General features: G+C 31.5%; 3 protein-coding genes across 3 annotated transcripts; all 3 read right to left on the bottom strand.

The window, feature by feature from the left end:
• Positions 1–247: 247 nt before the first annotated feature.
• On the bottom strand, positions 248–1087 carry TRIADDRAFT_15077 (uncharacterized protein; the record flags this gene model as incomplete). Its single annotated transcript, XM_002107979.1, has 1 exon — positions 248–1087. A coding segment is annotated over one exon (840 nt), but the record flags the coding sequence as incomplete, so codon positions are not given.
• A 4681-nt stretch (positions 1088–5768) lies between these two features.
• On the bottom strand, positions 5769–9077 carry TRIADDRAFT_52061 (uncharacterized protein; the record flags this gene model as incomplete). Its single annotated transcript, XM_002107978.1, has 8 exons — positions 5769–6271; positions 6398–6482; positions 6558–6722; positions 6843–6940; positions 7059–7166; positions 7305–7451; positions 8242–8417; positions 8869–9077. 8 exons carry the CDS (start codon positions 9075–9077, stop codon positions 5769–5771), a joined length of 1491 nt encoding a protein of 496 aa, XP_002108014.1.
• A 1022-nt stretch (positions 9078–10099) lies between these two features.
• TRIADDRAFT_52060 (uncharacterized protein) lies at positions 10100–14356 on the bottom strand (the record flags this gene model as incomplete). The annotated part of the gene is made up of 10 exons (XM_002107977.1): positions 10100–10134; positions 11462–11533; positions 11624–11863; positions 12415–12496; positions 12644–12805; positions 12930–13027; positions 13366–13488; positions 13597–13758; positions 13919–14089; positions 14272–14356. 10 exons carry the CDS (start codon positions 14354–14356, stop codon positions 10100–10102), a joined length of 1230 nt encoding a protein of 409 aa, XP_002108013.1.
• Positions 14357–15470: the final 1114 nt, after the last annotated feature.

The raw sequence follows: 15470 nt of genomic DNA, 5'->3' as shown, positions 1-15470 counted from the left end.
TTGCATGTTAATCTGCCCAACAGCCAAAGAGGATAAAAATAAAAAAGGATATTTTATACACATACATTGATAAAATGCTAGGATATAATCCTAGATACTAGAATTTACATTTCTCTCCATTACGATCATTCCTTAAGCCATGTACGAGTATCATCGGCGGTTGCTTCTCGTTACTAGAAGTATCGCGTTGATTACAGCTGCAGATCTTTGATATCCCGTACACTTTATTTAATCCCACAGCACAAGCTGAAGATACTACCAAGAATGCACCAATAATCGATAGAATAGACGGTGTTGTACCAAAAACGGTTATTTCTAAAACATAGCCAAACAAGACATCAACTGTCCGAATAACTGCGACTAACATGGCTTCTTCTAATTGTATTGCTTTAACGAAAGATAAATGCCCAAGGAAACCTAATAGACCAATGGTAAGTAACAGCAATCTTCTACTACCACAGGGTGGCAATTCAAAACTTCCGGTAATGCCGGTGATAATTAAAGGTACGATACAACATACGATAGAAAAATAATATGTAAGAACATATGTATCAACCGAATTGCCAATTTTTCTAACGTTTAGAATGGCAATACTGGTACAGATAGCTCCACAAAAGGCGATCCCTGCCACTCCAAAATTGGTTTGAGTTCCATCACCTTCTCCTGATCCAAATATAAATGGCGGCTTGGACACTAAGATAACTCCACCAAAACTAACAATTGTTGCTAATAAATTAAATAATGTGAATTTTTCCTTTAAAAAAATAGCTGCCAATATACCAGTAATAAATGGAGACGAATAGATAATTGCAGCTGCGTCACCAATATTCATATTTTGATAAGCATAAAACTGGCAGGATACGGATATTGTTTCAGCAATCGCTCTACCAAACACAAAATAAGCTTGAGGTAACCGAAAACTTTTCCTTATGTCTATTTGCTGATAAATGATTATAGGGTGTAGTAATACGATCTGTAAAGCACTTCGAGTAGCTACAAGTAAAAAGAAATAATACGATGTCATTTTTACACATGCAGACATAACAGAAATAAAGAATGAGGCGCTTAATCCATATAGAATTCCAAGATGCGACTTTGCTCCCATTTTGATAATGAAAAGAAATTTTATTTGTCAATTGCAGAAAATTGGCTAGAATTTGCAAAAACGTCTTGTACTTAGAGCTATCTTAATATAATGAATCAACGCTAAAATCATAACGATAAAGTTGGCAATTATATAGGTAGCGCTATGATAAAGGTTCATTGTCAAAGTTTACTTAGCCTGAAAAAAATAAAACCGAACTTTAAAAACACATCGCAATTAAAACGATCTAAAAACAGTTCAACGATTAAACGCTAAAATGATAACAATAAAGTTAGCAATCTTATAGAGAGCACTACGACAAGAGTTCATTGTCGAATCCTCTTAAAAAATAAGATTTAATTACAGGTTTAAATTATGCTACCGTATTTTTATATTGATGAAAATAGTGAGCAAAGCAATGACATAATTATAGCACTTTTAGTGTTGATTATAATGGGGTCAGTAGTTGAGACGTTGCGCTTGGATATTTATTTATTTTAGATTCAGCAAACTTAATAAAAGTCTCCCGATTGCTATGCAATATATAATAATTAATCATCACTATTTTATATCGCCTAAGTTCAAAATGACCAGTAATATTCGTTTACATAAAGTTTTGCACGTAATTGATTAACTTTAACTGAAAAAGAAATAAGTGAAAGGCTTGAATATAGTGTTATACCTTGAGATTCGATTATAATTATTATAGTAAATGGCTGAGATATCACTTTTAGATATTTATTTTCTGATTCATTCATTAACTTGTTGTTATGTAAAGAAATAGAGTATTTATTTTCTTTAACAGTAGGCGCCAGTGTAGGACGTAAACAGGCAAATATAAATGTAGTACATTAGAGAGTTTAGTTAAAATAGTAACATTGGTTTGTTTTACTAGTTGCCTACATTTCAATTTCTAGTTTAAAAACTTTTCCAATGTAGTCCATAAATAAATCGTGCTAAATTCTTTCATTTGCACAGGATTATTACAGACTGCAAAAAATCTAATAGCGAATAAACATAAATCTACTCTATATGATATTCCTTAAAACTAGTCAGAATAACTCAGATGCAATATTGCATTTAGTAAAAATAACCACATCTTTCAGAGTACTATCATTTTTCGAAAAAATTAAATTCTAATTTCATAAAATAACACATGTCCTGAATATCTAGTAAGTTTTAAGTATTAGTAAAATATTTTCGGATGTAAAGCGGCTACCTCCTGTCCTGATCTATTATTTAACTCACGTCAAATACATAATTTAGGAGCAAAACATGAAAAATAATTACACAGTATATCTATAGTCTTACAATTAGTCATCATGAAGAAAATGTAGTAAATATGGCTCTTATAAGAGCTCTACGTAATTACGTCATATTAAAATAAACTGAACAAATAACATATTTATAATTAATACACATAATAATCAAGTGAATACGTAATTGCTTAGTTATTGATTCATACGCTTATATGATATTATACTCATACACTGTAGTAGAGTATGTATGATATACTACATTAATAAAATATCAAGATGAATTGATCAAACTGGTATTATTATTTCTGTAGTTGTTATTAATTTCGCTTCAACAGCCTGTATCAAAATTATGAGTCATATGTAACTGCATAAATTATATTTTGTAAGAGTAGACTTTTATAATATGTAAAAAATACCTAAGCATTGGCTAGATCTCTGATATTTTTTAATTTAAAGCCTATCTCTAATTGTAACTTGCAATTTTTTAAGTAAATAAACTGAGTAAATAATTATATTAGCCCATGATAATGGTAATATCATACCTGCTGCTAGGCATCTAAATGTTGATCGCTTTCATATATTAAATTACTTGTACAGTAGAAAAACTAGATTTTGTGTAAAAATACGAACAGATGGTGAGTAAAATAATCAACCATTTAAAAGTTGCTAATGAGGAATGAATGAAGGTTTAGAGGATCGTTATAATTGAGGTTAGAGTGAAAGCAGGGATGTAGGAACTTACTGTAATCCACCTATGGCAATGCAATCGCAACATATTAGCTTTATATAAGGCATAAAAGCAGTTTCAAAGTTAGAAATTAAGAACATACTACACTACACTGCCGACATAGGAAAGAACGATTGAACCACGCTGTGCGCTAGATCAGTGCAAAACGCTTAAATCAGTAATTTGCGGTTAGGTTTTAAATGGATCTCTTATCGTAATCATCCTATAAGCATCATATCGAATGGGTAAAGCGGAGTTTACATATTTATATTCAATTAATAGTCTAATTGAAGAATGAAACATTAATTATGATTACTTAATTATTGTGGGCTTCCGATGTTATATAAATCATGAATTGAATTGCAAATTTATTTAAAGACGAAATTACTGATTTCAGGTTGATTGTTGTCACCAGCTGTCATGAATCTTTTAAAAATTATAGTAGGATTTTTTACGAATCTAATATACAGCAGTAAAATGATAACTAGTCAAGAGTAATCATATCCCGTGGATAAAATTCACGACCTAATTTTACGTCGATTGTGGCCAATTGCTTATTTTTCCCCTAGGAGATACCGATCAGAAATTCATTGGAGTCTTTTATAAAGGGTTCTAAAGTTATGGTTGATGAATGGCTTTGCAATAATCTACAGTGTAATAAGCCTGACAGTTACATTATAATTTTATTTTATACATTAAGAACGAGAGCATTTCTTCATAGAATTCAGTCCTACTTATAGCAAACTGCTAGATATTGATTTTAAACGCTTTAATTCAATGTTTTATAAGAGGAAGATTGAGTGATTCAAAAGACTCTTTAATATCACATCCAGTTAGTATGATACATGAATTTAAATTAAATGTAAAATCAGGATTCATTTCCTGAATGTTATATAGGCCATACGGTAAAAGATGAAATAGACATTATGAAATAGACATTATGTAATGGATTAATTAACAATTTTTACATGGTACAGTTGAAAAGACTATCTAACGTATCCAGGATAGTTTACACTTCTCGATTTCTCGTTAGCTAATAGTATTATGGAATGATTACTAGTTATTCATCAATTCATTAACGATTTTGAGATCTAAGCTGTTCTGAATAGACAGGAATATCCAACAATACTACTGCATGTGATGCTATCTTTATATGGAAAATAGGTGGACAGTAGAGAGTAATATACACAATGATCAACTTATGAATTAGATTGGCGAAGATGAATACTAGGAAAGGAGCTGATAAATATTAACTTTTATCTGTCGTCAATTAACGAGGGAGATTATTATTGGTAAATCCAGAATAAATTATGGCCTGTTTCTACAATAGTACATCGACGACATAGCTACGCAACATCAATATGAACTGAATCTCATCTTAGCGGGGGTTTCGGATATTTCCTTAATCCATGGGTTACTCTTTCTTGCCTAAACTAAAACAATTCAGTTTTCTAAGTGAGATACAGGCTTAATTCTATAATTCACACGTTCTGCTAGTTCTAAATTATTCATCTACATCAAGAACTATTGGATCCTTATAAACTACGCAATGAATACACTTTCAAGTGTTAACAATTTGATGATGTTGGGCCTCTGTTGGATATAAAATTCTCCTATATTGCTTATTACCATACTGTATTATTAATTGAATGAATCAGGTATATTCATTGTATACTACGTATTTGTATTAAGCATAAAAGTTAAAAAAAAATTATCTAAATGAGGACTTTATGATTTAGAGATGCAATATACGGTAGATAGTCGAATATAAACATTGAAACAGCACATACCGGTAGTCAAAGGACTATTAAAACGACAATGCGGTCCATTTTTTTTATTACAGTAGTCTGTGATATTCTAATCGCAATGCAGAGAGCAAATGGTGTAAATTGTCACAAGTAATTCAGTCCTAATAGCTGAAAATAGGAATACTTGACTAGCAATTAATAAATTTTCCAATAGACGGACTGAAATTTTAAGATGTAAACCCTTCAAAAAGTTCTTTTTCTGCATCACTGTTTTATTCATATTTGGATGAAGCTTATATGCTCCCTATAATAATGCTCTGCAGTACAAGAAAATATTGATGAAAAAGTATTACAGATGAGATTTTGTTTCTTTGACCGTAATTATGCTCATTTGATATGGCACACCAATAAAATAATGATACTGTTGATGTACCGTTGAGATAGAACAGCTAAATTACCGCATGCAAAGATTGAGAAGATGAAACTAAAAAACTTCAACTGTATTCTTGGCAACAGAAAGACTGTATAATACATTACAATACAACTGACGTTACTAGACGATAGCTAACAGTAAAAACGATCCAATGCAAGACCCTCCATTACCTATATTACATAATACAAGCCATAAATTTTCTTATTTTGCTATAGTAACGTCCATGAGGGAAGCAATTAATAGTTTACGTAGATAAAATGACGGTAAACTTTGCTCTACGTATAGGTACAATGTTATTATCATGGATAACAGCATTAACTGATAAAAAGATTTTGCTCTATAAATCCTGGTATATGTATGTATGCATATAGCTAAAACAAAACTGATTTCTTTGCATACTTTCTATCGTAAAGTGTTTATGATTCTTATTATCATTATTATGACTTTTCAATTGTTATCTATCTGCAAGATTACAACATAAATCGCATCTTTTACAGACTAACTTGACAAGCTCGACTTAACTCCTTTCAGAAGCGATAACACTGTCATAAGATGGTAACAAATTTCGTTCGCTATTAGCTATCTCTAACGTAATTAAGCTTAGCTGAATGTCATTATTACTATTCATATTGCTGTTTTCGGTCAATGTTTGATAATATGGTGGAGGAGCATCATGATGTAAATTATCAAGAGATTCCTGGAAATCAGGGGGAAAAATAGGTGGACTTTCAGATCTTATTGGCGGCTCTACAGTTTCATAGTTTGGCGCTTCGTAATTAGCGTTCGTTTCTTCCAAGATTTCGAAGGTATTGCTGCTTCTCGGGCCACAGCAATAGCAGACCGTAGATAATATTTTACAGGTACTACTACATGGCAAATTGATCTGTATTTCAGGACCATTTTCAGAACGACTTTTTACCACATAAGCATAAATGAATATTGAAGGAGGAAAAATAGTAATGGCGCATATTACAACCACGATAATAACGAAGCGATTATTGGGTCTATTTTCTTCATCATCTAACAGACAGAAATATTAATATTCAGCCAGACCTTAGGTACAAAGGCTTTTCTTTGATGTATTCATCTAGGTTAATAACGAATTGTAAAAAAGAACTACGTTCTTATTCACAACTAATAACTCACCACGCAACTTGCAATCCGTTAATTTTATTTGGCCAATGCCAATCTCTCCGTCTGAATTTTGGCCATTTTTTACTGTGAAGCGTATCTAGTAACCAATAAAGAGAAAACATGAATATTTAGATATTACTATATTCTTCAATACAAATTATATAATCAGTACTCGAAAATTGTTATGGTTCATGGTGATGGTTACGCTTGCGTTATTCCAATTGTGCTCTTCCATATTTAACGAATATAATGTCGTATACTCATCATCATATTCAAGCTGAATTTGTAGTAGGAGCTGAGCATCGATAATACCGCTAAAATAATACTCAACATAAACCTACAATACACAATTTATCTCGTTTTAATGTTGTTAAAACATGATGTATGAAGTAGTGATATATTTTATTTTACAATATTCTATGTTTTAATATTATACGATAATTTCTTAAAATTATACTTGAACTTTGTTCTTGAGTGGCTTTAATACCGGGCTTTGAAGAGACACCGCAGACTGCGATTTAGTATGATTGGTTAACGAGACTAACACTTGATAACCTAGGAGGATAACAATTTATTTAAAACATCCAATACATTGGTATCTCAATTTCTAACTTAGCTAGTACAATATACAGAAATGAGACTAATGTATAGTATGAATAAATATAGGGATCACCTTCATGATTATGATTATTATTTAACCAAATCCAAGATAAATAATCAGAATTTATTTTTGACCAGCCGCAAAATCCTTTCTGAAAATTACAATTTGTTGGATCACCGCCTAGAATTAAATATAATGGGACGTAATTAATATATATTCAATATTTTCATCACTTTCTCAGAGCATCAGTATGCCAATGTTACTATTAGCCCTAATGACCAATTCTTAGGATTGAATATGATGCCAATATTACGCTACCTTCATCTTCGAGACATTTTACAGTTGCTATGGGGCAATCATCAGCAACATCATCTATTTGGATATTACAATCTGATAACCGTGATTCTAGACCTGTACAGTTGCCATCTAGCCTCCAAGCTATTTGGTTGACTTCAAGCTCAAAGTCTATTAAGTTGTATTGTGAACGATCATGTAATCAATATCATTACATAGGTATATTAGAAGGATGAAAACATAGTAGTAAAGCATCTCTTTTAGACTCTGCCGTTACATTCAATAACCGATTTACCATTTTGAGATAAACTCTCGCTGCTTCCTAAATACCTAAGCTGCCTACATGACACCATACTATCAGCAAATTCCCAATCGCGATTGCAAATAGGAAGCCAAGTACTACCGTTCGATAAAAGTATATACTTGGTATTTGAATTATGCGATGTCTTTTGAAGCTGAATACTTAACGGAGTAGTCTCTGAAATCAATTATACTACTCATAAATTGGGATTAAATTTATCTGATTATAATGACCCTTCACGTGGTCAGATATTTTCGTTGTAATAACTTTGAGTATTACACAACATTTAATTCAGAAATAAGGTTCTTACAAGTATCATAAGCAATTCATGATACTACCTATTACTGAAAACTCTCAAATTGTTACTGAATCCTGTATATCGGACATAAATCATTCTTTAAAATACTCCTTAAGCAAAACTAGAGATGCAATCCATCAATATTAAAATGATTTATCAGACTTTTAATGAAATGGAATAATTTTAACTTTTCTATTTTCTTCCTAGTACTTCAATGTCTTATGTAATTTGAATACTTGTTGATACAGTATTATGACGCTTTAGATGAGATAAAATGAATGCAATAATTTTATATCCAAATAGTATTAATCTTAACTAAAATTACTGATTTGCTTCGACGATTTAAGTTGTTATTTTCTTACCTGAACCCTTGTTGCATGACGCTACTAATACGGAGAGGTTAATATCGCTCAAATTTTTATCTTTATAACGCGTGGGAGAATTGCATTTACCTTCCAAGCCAACTTTATTCTCCTGTGCCCATCGAATAATATGGGCTATGGAGCAATCACATCGCAAGTGTCCATCGGTGATTATACTTCATCGATTTACAAATAAAATTACATAAACTTAGCCAACCTGCACGTTCGAGCATCACATTGATGTAGGACAATTCTAATAATCTTTCAGCATTGATTTAGTTGGAAATCAAGGCTCTTATTAACTACTCTTCCTTACTGTACATTGTATATAATTATTATTTTTGATCTTATCATTCGCTCTTATTTCTAAGTGATTTCACGATAGCGAGTTATAAGAAAAAAAATTTGATATACTTATTCGTCATCATTAAGCTAAAGTTGTATAAGATCTGAATTAGTACCACAGCTCTTGATGTTGCACTTAAAATCGCTATTACACCTGAATATTGGCGACATATATAGACATCACATGTATATGAAATAAGTCATTTCCTTTTACGGCTATGATTCATATTTTAAGGCTAATCAACGAATGTCGATAACGAGATACAGTATTTTCTTACTTACATTTGTGTGATGCCACTTGGAATATCTGTAGTAGGCAAATCTTCCAGCTTGCATTTCATTTGATTGTTATTAAAATTACAAGTGCATCTATCGATACACTCATGATCAGAACCATTCAATGCATTTAATGTTAAGAACGAATGTATTCTAACAATATTGCTGATATATATTATTAAAATGAGTAAGAGATACTTCTCTCGCTTAGACATGTTGAAACCCTTTTTAAAAATTACTGTTTATTTTTACAGTACGCTTTTTTCAAAGCATACTGGGCATATTGACATAAGACCACAGTAATGTATCTATTATGCAGTCATTAATAACAGGCTGTAATCTTATGTGGGCTAATATCCTGATATTTCATCAGAAAGTAAACAATGATAAGCAATTTGTCATTTTACAGTGTCATTTTGTATCTATATGCTTGTATAATGTATATACATGAATATGCAGCGCTGGCGATTACCGGTATTTATTACGTAATAAAATATCAAGATCGAGGTCCGTTAGCTGTACAAGCGGTAATAAATGTAGTATCGATATTTAGATGGAATTAGGACTTGCCTATACAGTATACGCTACACAACAAACTAGCTAAGAAGCTTCTTTATTAATCAAAATATTGTGATAGAGTGCACCCTGGTTGATTGCTTCACATATGATAATTAATTGATGAAAATATCTCGATATTTCAATAAAATGTGAATAGCCTGATTACATGACTGTGATCGGTTTTAGTTGAGTATAGGCCACGTAGATTCCTAGAATATATTTCAATTTGTTCGATTCTGGAGAGCGATAAGATAGTTGGTAGACTTGTACGCTAATGTTAAACATATTTGCAGTACATACCCATGCAATGTCTCTGTTATACTGTATTTGCTATTAAGATATTAGCGGGATGAAAAGAACAATCAAATCTCGAACTGGAGGCATACACTATATATTAGGTCTAAATTGGCACTGACGTATAGTTATGTCTGTAGATTGATAGACTCCTTGCTAAAAATCGACAATATTTTTGATCAATTGCAGCCATTATACCCAATTAAAGCTATCAATATAACCGTATTATAGACCAATAATTTTGTAATTAAACTTTATAACAGGATTACGAGCAATACTTATTAGGTATCATAATTACCATTGAGTCTCAACTTTTAATAATTTGTAATATTTATTTCCTAGCGTAGGAGGAATTACATATATACTCTATATCATCGAAGATCTACTATTCTAGCCAGCTAGCAGCTTCATCTGCTTCATCTATAATTGCGAGTATTAATAGGCATGCCTGAGAATTATACGTAGAATACTTGTCAAGTGGTGTGATTTTAATATAAATGTAAGAAAACATGGCATGTTTCTTAGTCATAGCAGGTCGACAGATCATAGCATAGTAATATGATATAAAGCGGTTATAGTGCACTTGTAGCTCGTAAGTAGATCTGTCAAAATTTCGGTTTAGTTTCAGTTTGTAATTACATAAATGATACTTGTTTATTATTTAAGTATAAATAATTATTCAAGCGAAACCGAGAAAAAGTTACATAAGCATAAATTCAATCTATTACTCTATTCAATGAAGATAATCTTAGAGATGCAATTAGTAGTGTTTAAACACTTAATTCATGACATGATTATGTATGATTACATTTATGCTTGATATAAAACAACTATCCCATAATACTTGATGAAAATAAACCAGGAGATAATTTTTTCGATATCATCTATTTAAAGATCAACTTAAAAAGTTAAGTTAATAAACTTTTTAAATAATCTACTACTGAATATAAACCATTTCAAAACAAATTGATATTAGGTACTATTTATGAGCAGTAATAATTTTTTAGAAATACAGAATATGTAAAATAACGTGTGATTTTAATTCAATTTGGAATTATACCTTGACAATGGCTTCGGTTAAACAATATTTATTGATAGGCCAAATGAAATTCTTTTATGTAGGCAAAAGGAATGTTTACTCGTCATCTACTAGAACTTATTTATAATCTTCTCAAATTTAGAATTTCTGTAACAAAGGCAGCGTATATTACTTGTCATTATTTTCAAATAAGAAGAAGATCATTCATAGTAAATCTAATGCAATCTCAGATGTGTCTAAAATAGCCATAGGTATCCAGTAATTTAGCAAATTCACAGGTTACCTTCCGCAAATGGCTATTGTTATAGGTAATCTAACGCTATCACTCTGAATTCTATTTTAAAAACTTGGCTCAAACTGGTTACATATTTATTGCTAATCTTTACATGTTGATATATTGATAATTTGCTAGATAGACTTCAAACATTGTAGACTTTGTTGTTGCTCTCTTCCGTGATACATGCTTCTGAATCCGTTTTATAGATGATAAAATAAGATATTTCTCATAGTTATGAAGAAATTTAAATTGTCGCTTGTGATTACTAGGTATTATGCGATTTAAAGTTACAAGTAAAGTATCAGAGTAGTTAAGAAATCTGATACACTATGAGTCAGATGATATACAAATTTTCTTTTATATCCTATAATACTAAAATAAACAATCTAAGTCTTTTTATCGAACGATTAAACACATTTTGGGTAGCCTACCTTGTGATTCTGAATCATGAAGCTTTTGACTTGTACTATAATCCTGTCGATCATCAGTTGCATTTTCCTTTACTGCCAAATCATTTAGAGTAAAAAATTAAAGAAAATTCAACTCGATGAATAACAATCATTTTCAATTAACTTTAGATTTTCTTCGCTTACATAGGGGCTGAAGACTTTCAGTAGGATTTCCACCGCTACTATTTCGGATCCTAGGTTGGCTTGTTTGATTTTGATGTGTGCGAACTTGCTTTGCTAAAGTATTAGCTTCAGCAATCTCGTCCTGTTTTTTTGTATGATATCTCCAACAAAAAAATATAACGACTGGGCCGAAGACGAGCGCAGCTAATCCGAATCCCATTGCCATAGAGTCATCGTCTTCGTCATAAATTGCTTTTGATGCTGCCAGTAAACCCATTAACAATTATCGATTAATAATATAAAAAGACTTGTAGATGGATAATTCCAAAATTTTAGAGCTATTATCAAGAAATGAGCACCCGAGATAAATTCAGTTTGTGTTATAGCATAACTTCATAGGTTTTTTTGTATTAAATTCAGATACTAGATTCTCCAATATCTTGAATGTAGTATAATTTATTATTCGCATGCAATATATGGAAATTTTCTGATTACTATATATAAGAAAACTGATCTAAGATTTGTACAATTGTATGAGCGACTGAAAACATAATTTTAAGGTATGTAATAGACTGATATGGCATAAATTTTTAAAATTAACTTTAAAGGTAAATTTCGAAGGTTAATAACGTCATTTAGAGACTGGTTAGATACCAGTTTCCTGCAGTTTTCGATATATATATAGCTCCCTCTAAATCATAACCAGTATCAAGGCTATCACATCAGAAAGTTAATCTATAAAGACTCAGCACAGTCATAAAGCACAGCGGATTGAATACGATACGGATTAATGGCTGAGATAATGTACTAACCTTCACGACATCCTTGGATCTTGATTGCGTTCATACTGATAACACCGGTCGATTTTCGTCCTTTTACAAATTTGAATTGTACCTAATTTTTAAAATATTATTTCTTTAAATTACATTTATTATCGTACTATTCAATATTGACTAGATGAGAAATCAATTATAATCGCCATGCCTTATGAAGCATGCGAGATAAATCTGATTTGTTTATAATAAATTGCTTCTATCTTACGTTGAAATGCTTTGCTGGGGCTTGAAAAACGACTTTCCTTTGCTGAATGTCATCAGGTGGTGATGCCTTATCAGCTTGCCATATTTTTTGAGATACTTTTGTAAAAACTTCAACCGTGAATGCTCCACTAATTATCTTAGATTGGTGGTAATTGAAGGTAACCTGAGGCGATAGCAATGAATTCAAATAGAAAACTGTTATAAGGATATTTATTATCAATTTCAAACTATCTATTCGATGAAAATGTAACCCATTCTGCAGAAGAAAATAATAGTTAAATACTTACAGTTATATTTCTTTGATAAGGAGTCATCAATAATGGACTACGTAGAGTTGCTTCTTCTTCATCATTGCCATATAAAGTATTTAAAAAAATATGGGGTCCTAAGAGGAAGGCCAGATTAAGTGTCATTATAATTTTAAATCTTAATGAATCTGTAAAATGTTAGCATGCATTTGCGTTATAGGGTACTTTACGATTAACCTTTGCAATGGATAATTTATTGACTAATAACAGTCACGCTATGAAATAGCCATCAAATATGAGTAGCGCACATCGATAAGCTTTTATAGTATGGTGAATTATTATTATTGAGCTATATTATAATTATAGATTTACTTCCTAAACGTTCAAGTTGTCTTAACTAACGTAAATAAGCTAATAAAGTTAATTTATTGATGGAGAATAATATCTTTAAGCTTTGATTGATTTTCATACGTACCTGAGAACTTTTTGTTTAATGGCGTGTGATTACTATCCGTCCACAGCCAATCCATTTTATAGTTTCTCTTAGGTTGCTTCCAACTGCAAAATCCATGCTCAAAGATACAATTCAGGGGATTATCTGCAAGAGTAAAAAATGTATTTAGTTGAACGGCTTCACATGGCCATTATCAGTGCATTTAGTCACAGTCTTATAATTTTAGAATGCAGCTAATTCGAGATTTCTAACCTGCAGTCGCTTCGCATGAAATACGTGCGTTACTTTGGCTTGTACATTCTGCAGAAATAATCCACTGCGATTGCTCGCATTGAGAAAGGGCAATTTCATTGCCTTGACAAGCTATAAATCCTGTCCATGATTGTTTTGATAGAGATTCTTGTCGCAATGAAGCTAAATTGGAAGTATGATCATTGGTTGAGAGTTACATGGGACGGAATCATAGCACAAACTACGATAAATTAATGATGAAGACAAAATTAAACTGTTATTTCGCTGTGATTTTAGCTATAAATCAAACATGATTTACTTCTTTGCATATAGATAGGCATACCTTTTGCAGACATTGCTTTCGCATAATTTAATTGCCGACATGCAACATTAGCTTCTTTTATTCCCCATCCGTTACTGCAGATCGATCCCCATTTATTTGCATGGTAGATTTCTATTCTACCTGAGTATTGTGTAAAACCGTCTACAATTCGAATTGGCGATACAGCAATGCCTTCATTTGGATGTAATACAGTGTTAGTGCTTGTCCTATTATGTTTAACTGCTTGAAATGAGAAAGGGGAAAAAGCAACAATTAGGTTACCGCTGATAATATCGTATGCTTTAATATATTGATTAATAAAAACAAATGACTCTGAATGTTAACATTTTTACGTATTGGTAAATAGATAGAACCTGGTACATTGCCTGAAAATACTCTGATATTATTGCCATAAAGTACAATGATCAAGAAAATCAAGTAACGAAACTTGTTATTCATTGCAGAGAAGATTTCCGATACAGAAGTAACAACCAAAAATTTAGCTATGATATGATGTTGCAGACACCGTAGGAGTAAACAAGGTCAATTCTAATATGGGACGGAGTACTGTTGATGAATATGATTAGTGGTAGCTAAATAATAAAAGTGCTAACTATATATAGACTAATGTGCTCAATAGAACGTAAGGTTTTATGTAACAGATTCACTTAACTAGGACAATGATTAATTTTAGCTGGTAGCGGAACATATTAGCACAACACCCGCGTAATCGTGATTAGATTGCATCTCTGTCATAATGTACGAATGGCTAGGAAATTTGGGGTTAACTTAGTAGCTAAGGAAGTAATATTATTATTGCCATATGGATATCCTGTGGGTGGAGCATATGTACGCGCCAATAAAAAGCAAGTATAACTTCTTCTACGCCAAAATGAAAACTTGCATAGAGCAATTAAAAAAAAAAACAATTACAGTTAGGACGAACGATTCACTATAATAATCTATGGTATACTATTCGTATTTTGGAGGTTATATGTTTGTAAAAGGTTCCTATCGTCTTAGATTAGTGAGTACTGGCAGCCGTATTTGTAAACGAATCCAATTGTAGATATACTCGTAAAATTGGTTTATTTAGTGTATTATTTCATAGGCCGATTACAAAAATCTCATCACCGTGGCAAAAAATTAAGTATTGAAATTTATTTTTTATTGCTGTTGATATGGAATATTTGGTATAAAGACCTTCAAATGAATGTTCCATTTATTGAATTTCAAATTAATTGATGCCAATCATATTGTCAGGATGGTAGTGGATGTTTGTTGCTTCTATCCATGTAAACAAATTATTGAGTAGTACAATGCTATGACGCAATGCATTTAGTTTTTATTGAAGGACATACTAATAAATAGCATATGAGCTGCAAGTAAGAACAGAAATCAAGTAGCCATTGGTTATGATTACATATAATAGAGATCTAGAATTAGCCCTGTATGGGTGGATTCGACGGCAATCTCCTACTGTCGTCATCATTTGATATTTTTTTTATTGCTATACAATACATGTATTTCTGAATCATGTCTGTTAAATGGTTTACACTGCTAACCTTAGGTA

Source organism: Trichoplax adhaerens, genomic scaffold, assembly GCF_000150275.1.
Source record: "Trichoplax adhaerens TRIADscaffold_1 genomic scaffold, whole genome shotgun sequence".
NCBI classification, from domain to species: Eukaryota; Metazoa; Placozoa; class Uniplacotomia; order Trichoplacea; family Trichoplacidae; genus Trichoplax; species Trichoplax adhaerens.
The sequence above is the reverse complement of the archived record's forward strand: the minus strand, read 5'-3'. Positions and strand labels throughout refer to the sequence as shown.